This window comes from Tursiops truncatus, chromosome 4 (genome assembly GCF_011762595.2).
Source record: "Tursiops truncatus isolate mTurTru1 chromosome 4, mTurTru1.mat.Y, whole genome shotgun sequence".
NCBI classification, from domain to species: domain Eukaryota; kingdom Metazoa; phylum Chordata; class Mammalia; order Artiodactyla; family Delphinidae; genus Tursiops; species Tursiops truncatus.
In genome coordinates, this window is record NC_047037.1 from 2,978,855 (window position 1) to 3,000,263 (window position 21,409).

Sequence of the window (21,409 nt, forward strand, 5' to 3'; positions counted from 1 at the left end):
GAATTATCACTGGATTCCAGGGTTCACAGGAACTTTAAAGGCCAAACAGTTCAACCGTCTACATAAATTGTTGAGCTACAGAGAAGAGAAAACTTCAGTGTCCTACTGCCAACACCAAAGAGTTAAAGCAGGCTGGTAGTGGTGAGGTAGGGGGAGAGATGGCAAGGGTCCTGCTTCTTCCTAACTCTAGTGGATATTCTCCGGCCCTCCCAAGGCATGTCCCTCAAGCAACACAGTGTCCAACTGCAGTACAGTTTGTTCCCAAACATGAGATTAGAAGGAAAAGACCTGCAGTTCTCTCTCCCTTCTCTCTGCCATCTGCACCTGATACCAAGAACTCAAACGTCTTTACTCTGCTCAACTGTACATAACCTCTAGGTGTAAGAAATCAAGATGTAGCTTTCCCATGCAGATGGTGAACAGGCACGTGAAAAGATGCTCAACATCACTAATCATCGGGGAAATGCAAATCAAAACCACAAGGAGATATCACCTCACACCTGTCAGAATGCCCATCATGAAAAAGAACACAAATAACAAATGTTGGTGAGGATGTAGAGAAAAGGGAACATTTCTACACTGCTGGTGAGAATGTAAATTGGCACAACCATTATGGAGAACAGTATGGAGATCCCTTTAAAAAACTAAAAATAGAGCTACCATATGACCCAGCAATTCCACTCCTGGTTATATACCAGAATAAAACAAAAACACTAATTCGAAAAGATACATGCACCCCAGTGTTCATAGCAGCATTATTTGCAATAGCCAAGACATGGAAGCAACCCAAGTGTCCATCAACAGATGAATGGGTGAAGAAGATGTGGTATGTATATACAATGGATTACTACTCAGCTGTAAAAAAGGATGAAAATTTGCCATTTGTAACAACATGGATGGACTTGGAGGGCATTATGCCAAGTGAAATAAGTCAGACAGAGAAAGACAAAAATTGTATGAGATCACTTACATGTGGAATCTAAAAAATACAACAAAGTAGTGACTATAACAAAAAAGAAGCAGACTCAGATACAGAGAACAAACTAGTGGTTATCAGTGCGGAGAGGGAAGGGGGAGGGGCACGATGGAGGTCGGGGAGTAAGAGGAACAAACTGTTAGGTATAAAATAAGTTACAGGGATATACTGTACAGCATGGGGAATATAGCCAATATTTTATAACTATAAATGGAGTATAACCTTTAAAAATTGTGAATCACTATATTGTACACCTGTAATTTATAAAATATTGTACAGCAACTATACTTCAATAAGAAAATTTAATTTAAAAAACTGTAGTTTCCTGACAACATGGATATGTATATTCCATCTGCCTTTAACAGGAGGTGCATACTTGAATCATTGGATTACTTTGTTATTTAAGTTACTCTGTGGAACTTCCCTGGTGGTCCAGTGGTTAAGACTCTGTACTTCCAAATCAGGGGGCACAGGTTCGATCCCTGGTGGGGGAACTAAGATACCACAGGGCACATGGCGCAGCCAAAAATTTAAAGAAGTTTTTAATTAAAAATAAAAGTTGCTTTGTGTTTTATGAGTATGTGTTTCAACGCACACACGAGCATATGTGCACACACAGTCAAACATACTAATCTACGATGTAGAAACTAAAATGCTACAGTGGTTATCTCTGTGGTAGAAAGTTGATAGGTTAGTCTGTTTTTTGCTAATTTATGTCTTTCAGTTCTTCTACAATGAATTGTATTAATCGTGTAATTTTTTATTTAAAAACTCTGGACTTGGGCTTCCCTGGTGGGGAAGTGGTTGAGAGTCTGCCTGCCGATGCAGGGGACACGGGTTCGTGCCCCGGTCCGGGAGGATCCCACATGCCGTGGAGCGGCTGGGCCCGTGAGCCATGGCCGCTGAGCCTGTGCGTCCGGAGCCTGTGCTCCGCAACGGGAGAGGCCACAGCAGTGAGAGGCCCGCGTACCACGAAAAAAAAAAAAAAAGAAAGAAAAGGGCTGCCACTGGGGCAGCACAAGGAGAAATGGAAGCACCCAACCTGGACTCGGGCTGGGGGTGGGCGGGAAGGCATCTCAGAGACTTTCCCCCTTGTGATTTGGACACTGCCCTGTCCCAGTACTGACCTCATTATATGCAGATGATCTGTTATTGTCTGTTTCCCCCAAAACACTGAGAGCTGCCCCAAGAATTAAGACTTAGTCATCTTTAGATCCTTGGCATGTTGTTGCCTGGCACATAGCACCCCCATATATATGTTTATCGAACGGAACCGTCCTCTTTTATCTCCTCGTTTCTTTGTTTTTTTAATCAGAGCTTTATGGGGACATATTTCACATACTATAAAATTCACACATTTAAAGTGTACAAAATAGGTTCATTCGAAGCAATGGTTTTTCACTCAGTGGTTTTCAATATATTCACAGAGTTGTACAACCTTCAGCACTATGAAATTCCAGAACATTTTCATTGCCTTGAAAAGAAACTTTGTACCCTTTAGTGGTCCTCCCCCATTCTCCCCTCCCTCCAGGCCTTGGCAACCACTAATCTAATTTCTGTCACTAGGAATATGCCTATTCTAGATAGTTCACACAAATGGAAGTATCTAGCTTCTTTCACTGCATGTTTTCAAGGTTCATCCTTGTTGTACCATGTAACAGTACTTCTTTCCTTTTCCTGGCTGAATAATAATACTCCATTGTACAAATATACCACATTTTGTTTATCCATTCATGACTTGATGGACATTTCAGTTGTTTCTACATTTTGAGTTTTATGAATAATGCTGTGTTGAACCTTCATGTATGAGTTTTTGTACGGATACATGTTTTCACTTCTCTTGGGCATATACCTCAGAGTGGAATTGCTGGGTTGTATATCACTTTGTGTGTAACCTTTTGAGGAACTGCCAGTGTTGTCTGGTTGTGCTATCATAATAATATCACAAGTTTGCAGAATCCTTTTTTTTAGATGGCCTTATTCATTCTACCTGAAGTTAACTGTCTATTTTTAGAAAAAGACCAACATAACTTATACTGGAGGGCTGGAAGTCAGGAGATCTGGATTTTAGTCTCTGCTGTTAATTTCTAGTGTGAGCCTGAGGACGGCCAAACCTCTGAAGGCCTGTTCACCTCAACACTACCTGCTCTCCCAGGACCTTTCCAGCTATAAAGTTTTCTGAATTTATTGCATGCTGCCTTGGTTCCAAAGGAGATCAAGTCCCCTAAGAACAAGTTCAGAAATAAGCCTTTTGAGAGAGGCTGTGTTACCCAGAGCACCCCAGGTGTCTCAAATCCCAGCCTCTCTGGATCTCTGCATATAAGCCCAGGCCCAGGGATTCTCAATTCTAGATGTACGTTAGAATCACCCAGAGAGCGTTTAGGAAATTCAATACCTATGTTTCCACACCCTAAAGCCATTGAAATAAGATTCTCTGAGGGGATTGGTCTCTCAGATTCAGTATTTTTAAACAGTTGATTCTAAGATTCAATAATTTTAAACAGGGTGATTCTCAGGTCTAATCAGGAATCCATTGTATTACAGTGTTAGGAAGAAGAAAAGAAACTGTTTCCCCAGTTGAGTAATCTAAGTTAGTGATTGGGGTGTGAAAACGGGTACAAATCCTTTCAGGAGCAAAGAACGGGTTGCTCTTGAAAGATCTTATATTTTCTTTTTAATAATTACCCGTAATGTTATGTATAACAAAAATGATAAATCCACTTATAAGTAAATCTTTAAAAAAATCCAGGCCTCTCTGCCACATCCATTGGCTGCAGGAGCCTCCGGGCCTGTTCCCACCTGCACAGCAAGAGTGAGCACACCTGTTTCTAAGGCATTCCGAAATCCCGGGCCTGTTAACTCTGTAAATGTGAACTGAGGTCCTGGGGAAATATAAGATACTGAGAAAGTATATTAGGTCACTTTTTTAAATGTTTTCTTGTTCAATGTTTTCCTTACCTTGTATATTTAAAACTAAATGATCACAAGATGTAAACTGTAAAGCAAAAATTGTATTAAAATGTACAGAACAAGTCAGCCCTGCTTCCTCATCCACCTTCCTCCTTCGGGCTATGGTGTGTCTTTAACATGATATTGTTTTCTCACACGCTTCTTCTTTCCTTCTTCACAGGCTACATCCCCAGTTACTTAGACAAGGACGAGCTATGTGTCGTGTGTGGTGACAAAGCCACCGGCTACCACTACCGCTGCATCACGTGTGAAGGCTGCAAGGTAACGGCCCTGGGGCCAGTGAGCCCCGATCCAGCCCCTTCCAGGAGTCCTCCAGAATGCAACCTGAAGTTTAGGTTCCTATTAGAGCCAAATCCCGACATTCATGGCCTGTGTTCATCCTCTTCATTTTGGGGGGGGCGTATTCAAGAACTGAATTTTTTTTTTCCCCAAATCAAAAATAACTAGATGAAGTTTTGTGACAGTGTGAGGTCTGCTGTTTTAGACAGGGAGAAAATTGATAAAATGTAAAGAAATTAATAAAAGCCTCCCTTTGAGTTTAAAAATGCATAGATATTTTATAACGTGCTATCATCCCATGAAATAACCATTTCTCCTCCTGTTTTATCTCCACTGTTTAAGGAGGCAGAGTTCACTCCAACCACAAGCTAGTTGCCAGTGTCAATCTGAGAGAATTTGCTCACTTTTAAGGGTTCCATTAGGGAATATCTTTGAGGCTTCTTAGGTTCAGTTATATTCTGAAATGATCCAAACTGGCTCGTGGCATAGCCTGCAGTAAGTAAATTCTGGTCGTCCATCAGCTAATTACACGCTCTCCAGACCCATCTTCAGGAGACACTTGACAAGAAGACACCAGTGATCAACAGTCAGTTTACCTCCCGAAAGTGAACCTGAATTTGCCTACTTACATTTTCATTATCAAAGTGAAGATGAGTTTCTGGCAGACACGTTTTGGTCCGACAGCCTAGCCTATGAAAATAAAGTACACTGTAAAGGTAAACAGAGCTGAACCCAGTGCGTTCAGCTAATGTTTTATAAAGGAGGTAGTAAGTCAGAGAAAGGCTTTAATTTTTTGTTGAATGTTTTATTTACCTTCTGTATTTTAAACTAAATTATCAGAAGATATGAACCCTAGAGCAAAAATCATATTAATGTTTATAAAACAAGTCCGTCTTTCCCCCTCCGTCACCCACCTCACTCCCTCCTCTCCTTTCCTCCCTCCTACTACCCTCTTTTCTCCTAACCTTTGACCCTAAACCACCAAAATCAACACGTTAGGTCGGTTTCATACTAACCTGTCTCATTTCCCTGGTGGAAGATTTTCCTTGCAAACTCCCTACTTTTTGTGCACGAAATGAGGAAACTTGTAGCCTACTGATGTGTTGAGATGATCTATCCATTGAAAAGAGGTCATTTTTAAGACCTCAAGGCAAGACTTATTTTGGAATGTGATGTAATATGTTCTCATTCATCCAGGCCCCTTTGATATAGAACTTGTCACCTTTTAACAAAGACTGAGCTAAAGGTTGCTACTACATCTGTGGAAATAATGTCTTAAGGAGTTTAATGGCATTAATTACAAATAAGTTGCAGCTGTTTATTAACTGGGACACTTGCAGACTGTCTCTTGAAAGCCCAATTCTATCGGCTTGCTTTGAAAGTAATAAAACTGCATGAGTTTAGATACTTTCTCTCATTCCAAAAGCTCACTAATTCAAATGGGTCTTTCTTCTAAATTAGCCCCAATTCTTTACCTACCTGATTATGCAGCGTTGAGATTCTCTCAAATTTTGAATTCTGGGGGAGACGCTAATGACAATTCCATTTATTACTCAACTCCCAAAGTGACTCTAGAGACCAAACGTGCCTTACAGAGGACTTAATGATCGTTAGTGATTGACTTAAACAAAGGAGAACCAAGCCTATTAACCTATTAATACGTGTCTCTGACTCACGTATGTCTTCATGATGATCAAGAAATCCACTACCCTCTTCTCCCAAGATCACAGGATGTTTGGGGCCTGATTCAACTGAGGTTTACTTAAAAGAATCAATCATGTAGCAGAAAGCTAGATTTCTCAGCCCTGGTGCCTTTGTCTCGGATCAGAATCCTGTTTCCAGCATAGCCCCAATCATAAAATCAGAAAGTCTTCCTAGGGCGGTTACACAGATCATTTAATGCAAGGACAGGGTGTCTTGGATAAAGACAAAAGAGGTGGTCAAATGAGACACAGTTTTGAAAAATGGCCAAAGATGAAAAATGTCGCGCTTCACATCTTGTTTACTCAAGCCTGTAATTTGCAAGTGTTTCTACCCCATACTCGTAGTGTGTAGGGGGAGAATCTTTTTTGCCTGTTTCTGCCCTGAAGACAGTGGAAATCTTTTGGAGATGTTTCATCTGTTGTGATGGGCCAGTTTTCATGCATCTTTTGTAGAAAGAATGTTGATACTGCCCCGAGTAAATCACTGTTTAAAGAGAGACTCTAAGCTTTTTTAACAGTTGCCCGAATATTGAACTAGGAGGGTGACAGTTCCTTGTAGCACTGATTAGTGCATCATTTTGGACCACTAAGGAACGGATCCAGTTCTTCTCAAAGTGCAGAGAAACGAGTCTGATGTCGATTTATAAAGCGAAACCTCCGCTCACCCACAAATCATCGATGAAAGATATGTTCTTATTCAGTCCCTGGGACATCTCTTTCGTCAGCTCACTGCTAAAAAGAGCTTTTTATAAGTAGATTCTGTTAAGTATTTTCTATCCAAGTTCACATCCCAAAATTAATTTTTGTCCCTTTTTAAAATTAAGGGACCTACCATCTTCAACATTTACTCAGATAAAGTGGTCCCTTCATGTGGGAAAACATGCTTTTAGCATAGCTTAGGGAAGGCCAACATCTTAAAAGGGATTTGGTCCATGAAGTGTCGGAGAAGCGTCAGCAAGGTAAGCCACAGAAAAGATGGCACTATGAATAGCGAAGCCTGCTACCTCAACATTTTTTCCAAATAAGCTAAGCGTAAGTTATTTCATTCATTCCTTGTAAAAGCTGAGAGTAGCCTTTTTGGAGAAATGAACGTTACCTCTGCATCTGGTATATCACCTGTTCCCACCTCCCTGTTGTCTTACTCCCCGGTAGGCTCCCGCCACCCAGAACACAAGCCAGCGTGAGCAGATGGGGGAGAAAAGGTCTCCCAACTCCACAGTAATGATTTCCCATCTTCAGAGCAGCAGTCAGCCTGCTCGCTGGAGGCCCCGGACTTAGGTCGCTTTGCATCCTCCAGAAAGAGGGTGCTAGACAGTCCCCCCTCCTCCCTGTCTGTGACATATGTCTCCTTGCTAGAATCTCTGAGTTTTTTCTGTCTTTCAAGCAAGTGTAACCCTTGAAGGGTGGATTGGAGGGAGGGGGAGGGGGTAGAGGAGCCGGGACAGCTTGTTTTTCGTTCTGTGCAGGCCCTGACATCCAAGCTTTGGCAGGACCGCCCACCTTGAACACCCGGGAAACACATGTCAGCAGCTGCCCCGTGTGTGCTTTAGGGAATCTTAGGACGGTTCATCGATGTCGTTCAAACTAATGGGCTCAGTGTTTAAGGATGCAAAGCCTAATACAATATGACAGTTCTTCTGTTAGGAACTGAGCAATAGTGATATCAGGGGTTGGCAAACGTGCCCCGAAACCAAGTCCGTGAGTTCAATTACTGCTGTCATTTTTCCATTTTATTCTGCTACGCCCAGTAGAAAATCCTACCTTGGACCTTTTCATTACAAGGAAGAGCTCCTGTGTCTGAGTGAGGAATATGCAAGTGGTATAAGTACATAAAGCCAGGGCAAGTTAAATGGGATAATTACAATTTGGGTTAGCCTGGATGAACTGGCATTTCCGTCCAATTTATGCAACAAAGTTGGAGGTCCCTTTAAGGTTTAGTGGACAACATCCTTCAAAATTTGTTGTGCCTTGCTATTCTACTAAACCATAAAACGATGTGGTTATTTTGAGGGGTGGGTGAGAGGGGACTGTTTATAATATGTTCATCTAAAACATTTAAATAATACAGTAAAATTGGACTCAGTCTATATCACGTAAGCCAACTCCTGGGCCCCAGGCCGAGTTCCAGCATGTACTTGCCATGTGATTTGGGGCAAGTGATTTAACCTGTCTAAGGCTTAGCTTTTTCATCCCCACAGTGGAGATATTAAGAATACTGACCTCAGAAGGTTGTGGGAGAGACAGAGGCCCTGGCACTTGTCTGCAGCACTTTGCAGTGCGCCCCTCACGATACATGCTTTCTGCAGTTATAAATTCCTACCAGACTTGAGTATCATGTCCAGAAAGGTTCTCATATGACACAGCCTTGAGGATGTTATGTAAGTCACCAAAGCCTGGAACTGCATTGTATTCTCAGGTGGCCCTCTCCCATGCCTTGAGAGAAGAAGAAACATTGAACTTTAGGGCGCATGTCTACAGATATTGGCGAAAAAGGGTGCTAGGAAAGGAAAACGCCAGTGCCATGAGCTATGGGAAAAATTTGGTAAAGAACTTGGAATTTTCTCCTCCCCAAGGACTGTTGTTTCAAGGGCTATCTGAGCTGGTCATGGCCATCTCAAGAGTCGAAAACCAGAATTAAACCAAATCTCTAAAGGCAATTACTGCATCCCTTTAAATACCAAATGATTAATTAATTAATAAAGCATCACAAGTATCCAGCTCTTATTTCTCCAGTATAAAGTACAGCAAACCTCTTCAGAGCTTCATTTAGCAACACAATTATGGCATGAATAATATAATTTATTTATATGACTCATCGTTTAAAAAACATAAACACGAACATGAGACTTTCCCATCAGCCTTGAGTAAATGCCAAAAAGATAAGAAGAGACTCCGTAGCCTCTGACATCTCCCTCAGATTTAGAATTCTTTAGATTCACTTTGGGCCAACTGCCCTATATTTGAATAGGTCGAGCTAAAGGCCCGTACAGAGGTAAGGTCTAAAACTGTCCATCACAGTCAGGAAGATACAAAATGCTGGAGTCACTTATTTCTCGAAAATATGAAGTGGTTGTCCTGGGTCTTTCTTTTTCATGTAGGGTTTCTTTAGAAGAACCATTCAGAAAAATCTCCATCCATCCTATTCCTGTAAATATGAAGGAAAATGTGTCATAGACAAAGTTACAAGAAATCAGTGCCAGGAATGTCGCTTTAAAAAATGCATCTACGTTGGCATGGCAACAGATTGTAAGTAACCTTCTTCCTTTGCTTCATATTCAAGGAGTGTTGACTGGGGAAAAGGTTGGCTCAAGGAAATCACCCAGGCAGGAGAGAAAGCAGGAACGCATGTGAACAGAGGGAGAGCACGCAGCATTCTCAGGGACCCTCACTCCCAGCCACAGCTGGGCGGTTTCCATCCTACCCTCCCCATCAACTCCTGACTCCGAAGGCGTCCAGGTGATGGGTGAGAGACAGAGGTTAAACTGTCCCCATCATGCTTGCAGGACAGTCAGCAGTGCTCTGTCTGCACAGAGGTTACAGATGAGGGGTCTGTCCTTCCACCTCGATAAAGTGTAATTTTCCACACAACATTCATGTGGTGAGAAGCACAAGGACTAATACTTTTTCAAAAGCAGAGACAGGAATTTATTCTGTGGACATTTTTGGAGTCAGGGCACTGGTAGAAAACATCGTGTTCAGAAATTTCTAAAGAATGTGAACTTGAGTGCTATTGCATGACTCATTCTGCAGTTGGTTTTTTTTGTTATATTTTTAGCCATAAAAACATTCCAAGCTGAAGTCATCCTACCCAGTTTTCAAAGTGCCACAGCATATGGTGGTGAGATTAGCCGTTGGGGTCTCTTCTCCCCACACTGTGCAAGGGATTTACACCAGTCACTTTAATTAATCTAATTATGAAATGAGAATCGTGTCATTCACAACATGTGGCCTCCCTTTTGCCAGGCATCAGGGTTTCTGGTTTCCACTGGCATAAATTTTTTTGCACATCAATGAAGGAGTCCTACTTTCAGTTTAAAGTAAAAGAAAGAAAAGAAAAAAGAATGCAATGAGGATTTTTCCTTGTGAAGAGGAAATAGTCACAGCTGCATTTATGCGACAAACAGGGTTCTCTCAGCTAGAACGACAACAAAAAATCTCTGGAACGTCCTGGTTTGCCCATTAAAGAAGACAGAAAAAGGAATCTTTTTTTTTAAAAAAAAAAAAGAGGGGGGTTGTGTCTGGGCATGAGGCTGGAAACCCTGGTTTAATCCTTCACCTCTGGCTGAGTTATTTGTCTTGATCTTTGAAAGGCTTTTAGCGGTTGCCAACAAAATGCCTGCTAAGGTTCTATGGAAATGAGTGACCTGTTGAATGTCCATTGCACTGTTTTATTAAGAAGTTAAAGAGATGAATGTTGGTGAAGTTTAAAAACTCAGTGTTGATCTACACGGGGTGGGAATTTGAGTGCACCTTGCTTGCTTGTGAAGCATTACAAGAGCTCAGGTTTTATCATCAGAAAAGCTGTTGGAGTCCCAGGCCTGCCACTTACTAGCTGTGCGCCCATCGGACTTAACTTCCGGTTTCCTTGTGTGAAGGTAGCGCCAGCCCCACAGGTGGTTTTCAGGAATAAATTAGGTAACGCACATCCAGTGCCACGATCCCTGGCACCAGGGAAGCATTTGGGGAGTGAGGTTATGAGTGCAGCGCATTCCTTGTCTCCCTTAAGGAGCGAATCATGATGACTTCACAGGGCTCACCCATCCGCCCACATGTCTAAGTGCTCCCCTGACTCTGATGACCCAATCACATCTCCACGATTGGGGTTTCATTCTTCTGTCTGTGGATTTGCCAGGCACCTCTGGTTCTCTTCCTCTGCTACGTTTGCTTTGTTTTCTTTCCCTACCAGGTCGCGGCTTCCTCAAGAAATGGCCCTAGGACAGTGATATTGTAGGACCACAGTCAGGGGTCCTGGGTCTTGCCTTGCCTCTGCCATGAACTTGCTGTGTGACTTTAAGAAAGTCATGATCTCCCTCCTCCTCTGTGAAGGAGGGCGTTGCACTAGATAAGAGCTGAGGACCCTCCATTGGTAAAACCCTATGACTCTGTAGTACGAAACCTGAGTCTTTCCATGCCACTGAGGGCTACTGAGAGTCTGGTGAAATGGTTTCGTTTTGGAAATTAACCACAGAAATACAGGTTTCTTGTTACCTGCTCTTCTTAGTTCCCTTTTGCATAAATGGTAGAAGTCGTGACTCTACTTCCTGAGCATGTATCGTGCATTATCACGCTGATACCCTGCAAAGTAGGTATTATTGATCCGATTTTTTTAAAGATTTTTTTTGATGTAGATCATTTTAAAAGTCTTTATTGAATTTGTTACAGTATTGCTTCCGTTTTACGTTTTGGATTTTGGGCCGCGAGGCATGTGGGATCTTAGCTCCCCAACCAGGGATGGAACCCGCAACCTCTGCATTGGAAAGAGAAGTCTTAACCACTAGACTGCCAGGGAAGTCCCTTGATCGGATTTTATATGGGAAGAAATGAAAGCTCAGAGAGCCTCAGTAACCTTCCAAAGGTCACACAGCTAGAATGTGGTAATATAGGGATTCAAACCCGAGTCTTTCCAGATTCCAAAGCCTGGGCTCTTTAATCACCTTTGAGCGTCGACCAGGTAGAGAGAAATGCAAAGTGAGTGCCTGTGAGGCCTGAGCTAGGCCCCGCCATACTCCAATCAGCCTTCAGGAAACGAATGAAGAGTTAGACTCCTTTTTCCTTTGAGGAAGGGATCGCCAGCCTCTGTTTACTGCTCAAGAACTTTCTGAACCTGCAGTTCTTCTTAGTAAGAGCCATTTGCGGGGCGGAGGGAAGGAACAGAAACCCTAAGAGTGAATTCAGATGATTGGCTAGACAGACACACCTGTGAACCTATAGGTAGGATGGGCTTTACCTGTCTCTGGGTCATTCTTATCTAGGGCCCCCCCCCCCCCAGTGGGGCTGAGATGCCCAGTGTCCAGCCCCCATCCCCCCCCCACCCCCATCTTTGTTCTAGAAAGCTGGCTAGGCATCCGGAGTTTGGTGCTGGGGCTAGTGGTGGAAGATGGCTCTCGTCCATAGCACTTTGCTGCCAAGGGAGAAATGACCCAGGGTGACCCCCGCAGGCCCCCTGAGCGGGCTATGCAGCGGCCCGAGCCCCCGCGGGTCTGCCAGGTGTCTGGGGAGTGTCTGTTCTGTGTCCCTCCCCGCCCCCAGTGGTCCTGGACGACAGCAAGCGTCTGGCCAAGAGGAAGCTGATCGAGGAGAACCGGGAGAAAAGGCGGCGGGAGGAGCTGCAGAGATCCATCGGTCACAAGCCCGAGCCCACCGACCAGGAGTGGGAGCTCATCAAGACCGTCACCGAGGCCCACGTGGCCACCAACGCCCAAGGCAGCCACTGGAAGCAGAAGCGGAAGTTCCTGGTAAGGCCCCGCCCCTTCCACTTCCACGTCCACCTCTGCGCGATCCGTTTGGTCCTCAGAACCCAGGATGCTGGTGTCCTCGCTGCATCTGATTGACCAGAGTAGAGTGCAGAGGCGGGATATAAACCCAGGTCTGTCTGACCTTCTCCTGCCTGAGTCACTGAATTCTAATGCACTTATCTCTTTGCTTTTGCTGTAAGGGCAGCGCTGGATCAACTAATTAGCAAAATTCTTTACCTGCTAGCTTTCCCTTTTTATACCTATTTCTTCCTTCAGATGCCCATTTATATACATACCTAGTCCCCTAAACTCACTCCAAAATATCCCCTTTAGAATCACCCCTAGAATGAAGTGACTCATATCTCAAACGTATTTTTATGCCAACAGAAGTCAAAATGTTGAGTTTAAAATAAATTATCTCGCGTCCAGGAGGACAGTGGGAATGGGGAGAAGGGATGGGGGAGGGGAGTGTAAAGAAAAACAGGTCTTTCCAGACCCTTGGAATAGCAATGTTTGATGTTTTTATAAAAACTAACCATCGTGAAAGCCCTTCCTTCTATTTCTTCTTTGGACTTCACAACGCTTTGGGGTAGGTAGGCTGGAATCACTATCCCCGTTTTGTAGGTACACAAACCAAGCCTTCAGTGTCTCGCCCGAAGGTCACAATGCCAGAAAGTGGCTGGGCCAGGCCCAAAGGCCAACTCATGTCTGTTGTCCCCAGTTCCCAGATGCACCACCCGTCCCACCACCAGCTGGTGTTTGGCCATCTCGGAGACTGACCCAGCTCTTAGTTTATGACATGAAGCTTTATGAGGACCTCACTCAGCCCCAGCATCGGATATTCTGTGGGTCTGTTTGTATCTCCCGGGTAGGTGAGGGCACTCCTCATCTGAACAAAGAGATATAGGCTGTCATTGTCTTCACGCCTCAACATCACCACTATAATGGGCTAGCTTTTGCTTTGGTTTGGTTTCATGAAGACGGTATAACAACAACCTTAAAGGAAGTTTTTGGAAAGAAAAAGCTTACCCATAATCCGCCTGCCCTCCAATAATTACCTTCATTTTTGTTAACGAGCAGCTTCTAACACACTCTGTGGATGGCAGCCACTAACAGTTAAGTTAGGAGACACTTGGATGGCCCTGGCCAAGTGATAGGTACCAGTGTAAGTGCTTTCCAGATATTAACTCCCTATGTCAACCAACCTATGTAGGCAGATGTGGTTAGTATCTCCATTTTACAAACGGAGACAAAGACGTTAAGGAGATTTACCCTCAATCCCCCAGCTAGTAAGCAGTGGTGATGGACACAGCCCAGCTCCAGGATCCATGCTCTTAACCACACTATGCAACGTGGTTGAAACGTGTGGTATCTTTTCACCAGGGTGACTGCCAATACATTCTTTCCTCCCTGTCTTCACGGCCCATTCTCTCCCATGGAGAGGTGGAGTGTATTCCTCTCTTCCCTTGAGGCTGGGCTGGGCTGTGATTCCTTGAAGCAATGGATTTGGGCAGAGCGACTTCTAAGGCTGAGTTATAAGAAGGCTTGCAGTTCCGCACTGGTTATGTTGGAGAGGGACGCCATCTGGTCTCTCTGAGGGAAGCCAACTGCCATGTAAAAAAAAGTCCAACTACCTTGAGACCACCATGCTGTGAGGAAGCTCAAGCCAGCCATTTGGAGAGATTCCCAACCAGCCCAGGCACCAGAAATGTGAGTAAGAAAGCCTGCAGGTGACACCAGACTCTGCTGCCCTTTCATGAGGGACCCCAAGTGAGAACCACCCAGCTGAGCCCATCAATCCCCAGAACTCTGAGAGAGAGTGAAAATTTGTTGTTTTCAGCCACTACGTTTTGGGGAGGTTTGTTACACAGCAGTAGGTAACCAGAATAGAGCCCAGTAAATATCTGTGTAACAAACCATCCAGTTCCATGGGCCCATCCTCAGAAACAGCACAACTGAGCCCTGTGTCTTAGCCACTTGACACATTTACGCACATCCCCTGCAGCAGGGTGACTCTGACTGAGTATTTATGCTCAGGAGAAAAAGTTCACGCTTTTGAGGGGTGAATTAAAGAATCCTTCATTAGGGACTTTCCTGGTAGTACAGTTGTTAAGACTTCACCTTCCAAAGCAGGGGGTGCGGGTTCAATCCCTGGTCCGGGAGCTAAGATCCCACATGCCCCCCGGCCAAAACACCAAAACGTAAAACAGAAACAATATTGTAACCAATTCAATAAAGTCTTTAAAAATGGTCCACATCAAAAAAATCTCTAAGAAACAAAAAAAACAATCCTTCATTAAAGACAGCTTTGCTACATAGTATCTATGTCCTGAACTGGCTTCTGCACGTTCAGATTTGCATTTCTTGTGTGGCCAATACCACTCTTTTTGCTTACAACACTGCTATGTATATTATTTCATTTATTTTTATGTGATGATTGCCCATCTTGTTCTGGAAAAGAATTTGAGGAGGGCTATTATGTTAATAATAGTGTGGCAATGTCATAAGGGATTAAAAATTATACGTTGTCATAAAAGCTAGAAGTATTCATTTATCTGGAATGGGTAAGTAACTTACTTCCCAAAAGGAGCTTCTTCATCGTTTTTTACCCGAAGACCAGGACTCAAGTCATAAACAGAGACGGGTGGTTGGACCGGGGTTTCAAATCGATACGCCTGTGAAAATGAGTCATTGGCAAGTAAGGAACTTTTGCAAAAGCCATGCAGATTTTCACAGTAATTCTAAAGCCACTCTTTAAAACTACTTCCAAAAACATTTAAGTCATTCTCCAATCCACTCAAATCTCTGACGGTGCAGAAGTGCCGATTCCTGTGTGGTGGCAGTGATGATGGAAAGTAGATGTGGACTGAGAGGGGGGCAAGAGGCCGGTGGTGGTGAACAAGGGAAAGCAGAGTCTCTCCACCAAGGCAGCTCACATCTGCGCTCCCAGATGTGGAAGACATTGGATTGGAGTAAACTCCGTACAGCGACAGTATTGTCTGTTGAACACTGTGTTGTTTTTACCCGCCAGAGTTCTTGGACTCCCTAATCAATAGAAATTGATCAGAGGCCAGAAAAGGAACTCAGGCAAGGCTTTATTGGGGTCCCTGCTGCAGCAGGGGGGAGCGAGAACAAGTAGCAGTTGCCCTTGCTAGCTCCCTGGGGGGAGTGGGGGGTGAGCTGGTTCCTTATATGAGGGGAGGGGAGGGGCGGGGCCAGGGGTGGGGCCAGAGGGATGTCCTAGGTGGTCTGCCCACCCCTTGGTGGTGCTGAGTGCAAGGAGCATGCCCAGTACTGTGCTTTTGCTCCCGGCTCTTCAGAAGTGGCAGGTGGGTTTTTTTTTTTTGGTCTTTTTGTTTCGTCTTGTCCATTATTTGCCCCAACTGCACATGTACGCAGTTATTTTTAGTCCCTTATAGTTTCTTTGTATTTTCTTGTGGGAGGAGACGTTTGTCCGGGTGCGAGCCCTGCAGCCAAGGGTCCCAGGTCCCAGGTCCCAGCCTGTCTCCTTATTACTCTGCTCCCTTAGTTCACATGCAAAGGTATGGCTTCGGGTGGATTTTCCACCAGGTATCAAATGTGACCAGCAGAACCAGGGTGGGCCTGCCCCACTTTTCCCCTGGCAGAACTACTGTCTGATGACACAAATTCTCAACAACAGCCTCAGAAAAGGGGCATAAGCAGAAGGGTGATGCAGGATGGGTGATTTGACCACGTGTGGTCATAAAACAAGTGCAGTCAAGCCAGGAAGGCTTCTGTCACCCAAAATGGTTATAATTACATCAGAAGAAGGCAGCGTAGTCTAGTAGTTATGTGCATAGAAATTGGAACCAGACAGCCTGAGTTTGTTGCTTGCCTCTGTTGCTTTTTAATTATGTGACTTTGGGTAAGTTACTTCCCACCTCTAAGTCTCGGTTGCCTTTATGCCCTTATCAATGGTGTAAAAGTAACAGATAGAAGTGCTTGGCATGTCGTTAACAAGCTCCTACGGAGTTACAGTGTGCATCATCCCTGCACCACCACCCGTACCATCCTGTCCCTGCTTTCCCCAGGAAAAGGCCCAAGGCCCAGGGACCTCTCATCACCATTTGTTCCCCATCACAAAGGTGCGGGGAGACACACTGTGATCACTCAGAGGAAGAGAAAGTCCCGTCTGGCCCCATCCCCTCTGCATGTGCCAGAGACCCCAGCCAAGAAGCCCTCAGCTCTGAGACAGCCACTTGCAAAGGGGTCAACTGGTAGCACTTCCTACTCACCTTGAACAATTCTGATGCAACAGTCAAAGCACAAAGCCCCAGTTCGTCTCGATTTGTGTCATACCAGCCACCTCTAGTGCTGAGCTAGGGTTGAAGCCCACACCTGCACACACCCCTGAATCTCTCCTTCTATAGGTCCCCCGCTCCACTGCCCCAGAGGAGACGTGCTGGATTCCTTATTGACCTTCACCCCATCTCCAGCCCATCAGAAACCCCTGCCCTGGGCTCCCTAGATATGTCTCCAGGTCCCACTTTTCTCCATCTCTCCTGCTGCCCCTGTGGTCCAGCCCACTTCATCTCCTGCCCAAACCACTGCTGCTGTTCTCCCACCTCTTCCTCGGCAACCACATCCCTTCTCCACATAGAACCATAAATTTCGTCATGCTGCTCCCGTTTAAAGCCCTTCAGCGGCGCCCCATGGCATTTAAAATGTGCCCATCTCCCCTCCATGGCCCTGAAGGCCCATCGTGATGGGACCCTTGCCGCCCCTCCATCCTTTATCTCATGCCACCTCTGGGCCTAACCACACGGGCCTCCTTTCTGACCTTGGGACTTTGCACCGGGTTTGCCCTCTGCCTAAAATGTCCTCTGCGTCTGTGGAAGGCTGCCTTCGTGACAGTCTGCAAGTTAAAGCTCACACATCCTTCTCAGAGGGGCCTGGCTGGCCACCCTACCTCCTGGGCCCCATGTATTATCAGGCCATCTCCAGTCTTATCACAAACTAAAATTCTTCCAACCTGACAGTATGCTTTTCATTTATTGTCTGTCTTCCTTCGCTGTATGAAGGTTCCTTGAGGATACATTGTTCATTGCTGTCACCTCAGCATCTCGAACAAGGCCTGACCCCATAGTAGTTGCTCAAGAAACACTGGTTGAGTGCGTGTATAAACACAGGTTTATTCAGTCCCTCAATCCTCCACCATTTGGCCCAGTGCCGTCTACACAGTAGACCGGTACTCAAGGCGTATCCCCCCACCTTGAGAAGTTCATATCTTAGATGTGTACCTGCATAACTACAATAAAAGTAATAGTAATAAGTGCCTAGAAGCCAGACAAGTGGTTACATGGGCCACCAGGTGTATTCAAATGAGGTAGACTCATTTCCCACTGAGGCCATCTGAGAGGGCTTCAAGGAGAAGACAGAATTGGAAGTGGGTGGTTTGGAACTGGCAGAGATGAGACAGAAGTGAGGACTTTGAAGAAAGCAAAAGTCCAGGAGGAAGGCCGCCCCGAGGTGGAAAAGCATGAAGCAAGTTGTGGCAGAGACGGGAAGAGGTAGGCAGGGCAGGCTCCGGAGGTCCATTAGGGCCCCCTGCCCACCCCTTTGAGCAGCTCAAGCACTTTGATCCACAGAGGCAAAAACCAGGCTTCCCCACAGTCCCCAGTGGTAAGCCTGCAAGCCTCACCTATCCTCAGTCTCCGAGTTTGATCTCATGTGCATAAACACACGTGTGTGTGTGTGAGCACACGTGTTCAGGGAGTGCACTCTAGGCTACTAGCTGTAAGAAGCGATCCAGTAGATTCAATTGTGCCAAATATTGGTACTCTATTTTTAACATCTTCCAAATATTTTAGCAAATAGTGTGTTGTCCTTATGGGTAAAAAACCTTCAGGGAAGTCACAAACAAGCTCAACTTTAATTGTATTCCTGATGTGTTAACTTGGGTCGATTCATCTATTTTCTTTTTTCAGCCTCTAAGTTTTTACTGACATGAGTTTTCAAAAACAAGCATCCATATTAGTGTGGGGGGGCGAGGGTGGGGGACGAGGGAAGGACAGGGAGAAGGAACTCTACTCTATTGGTAGTAAAGCTCCAGGTTCACCCCAGACGGTCGTTGCAAACAGCCTCGACCATCCTGGCTGGAGCTCGAATCTCCTGGAACCAGCAGACACCACACCAAGCTCCTCTATGTTTTTTTCTAGTATCCAAGACCTATTATGGGCAGAAAGCTTCATAACGTAATAGAAGGCTTCTACTTTGTATGTGGTTTTCCTTCTAGCAATTGTATTTTCCATTAAATACCCAAAGGCTTAAAAGTAAATTTTTTTCCTACTCTGATATCTATCAACAGGAAAGCTTGTGAGGTTGTTACATTTGGGCATTTAATTTTAGTTAGAATTGTCATATTTCCTTGTATAATTTCCCTCCTATTTTTCAAGCCTTTAGAGGTATCACAGACGGTGATTCAAATGCCCCACAGACTCACAGATTAAATGGAGATTATTAACATCCATAGTAAGCCACTGAAGACCATTCCAGGCCAAAGCTATGTTATTAAAATATTTTTATTTCTTAAAAAGTTCACCCTATGTGTGTGTGTGTGTGTGTGTGTGTGTGTACACCTCCCTACCTTTTTAATGTGTGACCATGTTCCTTTTATCAGTTGATCTTCATAAGAGAGCTGTACAGTAAACACGCAGGTGAGACAGGCCGCATTTCGGGGTGGCAGGGATGAGAAAGACCAGCAAGGAGGTCTGAAGGATGCCAGAAGTAGCAGTGACCCAACTTCACTGTGTATCAGAATCACGCCCAGACTTTCTGTGTACCTTTTCCCTTAGCTCAGTCTATGTGAGAAAGACAGAGAGACAGAGAGAGAGTGAGAGAAGCTGTACATGTGATTATTCCATCAATTCCGTCTGCACCCGGAGAACCAGTAGCCTTCCTAGGCTTTGCCATGCCAGCAGTTGCCCCAGAATATCGTCATTGATTCTGAAACAAGACGGAAACCAGCTTTCTTTCCCATCCACTCACTGCCCCCAAAACAAACAATAAAAAAGTGAAATAAAATAAACAGAAGAATTCCAAAAAGGTCAGTGCTGCCAGCATTTGTTATGTAATAGATTTAAAAATCCTTCCCCAGGCTGTACCCACAACTTTGACCACACTTTGGAGGGCCTGGGCTGTTCCTGTTGACCCTGGTGCCCTGGCAGCAAGAGAGTGGAAGAATCATCCTTGCTTTTCCTCGTGCTAAAACTTAGACGTGAGCAGTAACAGGGGAGATGGGGGAAGAAAAATGGGAAGTGGATTCCTCAGTGCTAGCCCAGTGGGTTCTCAAAGTGTGGTCTCAGACCAGAAGCATTGGTGCCCTGGGAAGTTGTTAGGAGCTCAGATTCTCTAACAGAGACCTAAATTGGAAAGTCTGGGGGGTCATTCTGATGCACAGGAAAGCCTGGGGACCTAGGAGGCAGGCCACGGTCTTGTCACCAGCGGTGCGCTCACCAGCCATTCGGCGGTGACGGCTCAGCAGGCTCACAGAGCCAGTACCCGCTGCCCTCTCTGCCCTGCTTCCCGCGCCTCCCACCCCGCTGCCTGGCTCCTGCATGTGCGCCGTGACTCTAGGCAAAGAGGGTCACCGTCGGGCAGGGTAGGATCCTCTGATCCCATTAAACTTCCCGGAAGACCAGCAATCAGTCCTGGCCTCAGGGGACCGTCTTTAACCTCCCTGGGTGCTCCTTTGCCCATCTGCCTGCCGGGAACTGGGTGAGAACCCCCTGAGGCGGTCATTGTCATCACAAGGACCAGTAGGGGTGACCGGGAGGACTGCCCCTGGCAGGGAGCAGTGCTGACAACAGCAGATAGTGGAGAGGCCACAGCAGGCCGAGGAGCTGGAAGGCCCCAGTGGACATGGGGGCCTGGCGCGTGCACAGCGCCTGAGGGCTTGCGCGCGTGACGCTTCTGCACCAGCAGGTCTGGGGAGGGGGCCGGGATTCTGCATTTCCAGCAAGTCTCCAGATGACACCCAAGCTGCTGACACCCACCCTGTGAGCAGCAAGGCGATGGATGGTTGTGAACAAGGGCAGAGAAGTCGTACCAGTAAATTCTCCACTCTGCCCTCCAGTTTGCCCAGCGTACACGGCCCAGTCCCTGAAGGCAACCCAAAGCAGAGGGCTTCCCCCAGCCCGCGGAGGCCTCCTCCAGCTGGCGTGTGGCGGGCTCAAGCCAAGCAAAAGGCATCGGAAGCAAGAACGACGCCCCCGGGTGCTGTTGGCCAGGGCTCCCCATCCCTGCCCACGCCGTGCCCACCTCCCACAGAAAGGCACCCTCCAGAGTACGCCGTGCTCTGAAGACGGCACCCAGAGCCCCCAGAGCACAGGTCACCTCTGTGCAGTCAGAAGCATTCCTGTTGTTCCTCCCTCTCTCCCTCTTTCTCTCTCTCCCTCTTTCTCTTTCTTTCTGCAGCAACAATCCTGTGACCATGATCACTGGGGGCCTTTGAAAGCAATGGCCAAGACAGGTATCTTTGCCCAGAGAACTAAAGGGCGTGAAAACTGCAGGGTCTGTTAACAAAAGATGCGGAAAGTGTACAGTATGTCAGTTCAGAAGAGATTTTCTGCCGCGTGAGAACCGTGACCCGTGGTCCCTTCGATGTCTCCATTTAAATTTTCTTTGTCTCACCTCAGCCAGAAGACATTGGACAAGCGCCAATAGTAAACGCCCCAGAAGGTGGAAAGGTCGACTTGGAAGCCTTCAGCCATTTTACAAAAATCATCACACCAGCAATTACCAGAGTGGTGGATTTTGCCAAAAAGTTGCCTATGTTTTGTGAGGTGAGGAGATTGCTTTTCCTTCTTCATTCCTTCTCATTATAGTTTCCTCGATCTCCAGGAATACTGACTATGACGTGTAATTTAATACTAATTAGTCGGGGCTTAGTCATACGAAAGCCGTGGCAGTACAGAACGGCAATGCACTGTATCGTGCGCCTCCCCACCTTCTGTGTTGGGTCGTCATCCATTAGCTTGTCCACATGAGGTCGACAAAGAGCCTCT

General features: G+C 45.7%; 1 protein-coding gene and 1 long non-coding RNA gene across 9 annotated transcripts in view; one reads left to right on the forward strand and one right to left on the reverse strand.

Annotated features, from left to right (window-relative positions):
* Positions 1-21,409, forward strand: part of THRB (thyroid hormone receptor beta) — a 393,899-nt gene that overhangs the window by 358,203 nt on the left and 14,287 nt on the right. For all 8 annotated transcript variants that reach the window (XM_019948600.3, XM_019948604.3, XM_019948599.3 and 5 more), the window contains 4 exons: positions 4,107-4,207; positions 9,027-9,174; positions 12,178-12,383; positions 21,041-21,187. In XM_019948600.3, the coding sequence (XP_019804159.1) occupies positions 4,107-4,207; positions 9,027-9,174; positions 12,178-12,383; positions 21,041-21,187 (602 nt within the window). The remainder of the gene's footprint in view (positions 1-4,106; positions 4,208-9,026; positions 9,175-12,177; positions 12,384-21,040; positions 21,188-21,409) is intronic.
* Positions 14,960-21,409, reverse strand: part of LOC141278515 (uncharacterized) — an 87,860-nt gene continuing 81,410 nt past the window's right edge. The window contains exon 3 of the long non-coding RNA XR_012331271.1: positions 14,960-15,058. This is a non-coding gene — a long non-coding RNA (uncharacterized lncRNA). The remainder of the gene's footprint in view (positions 15,059-21,409) is intronic.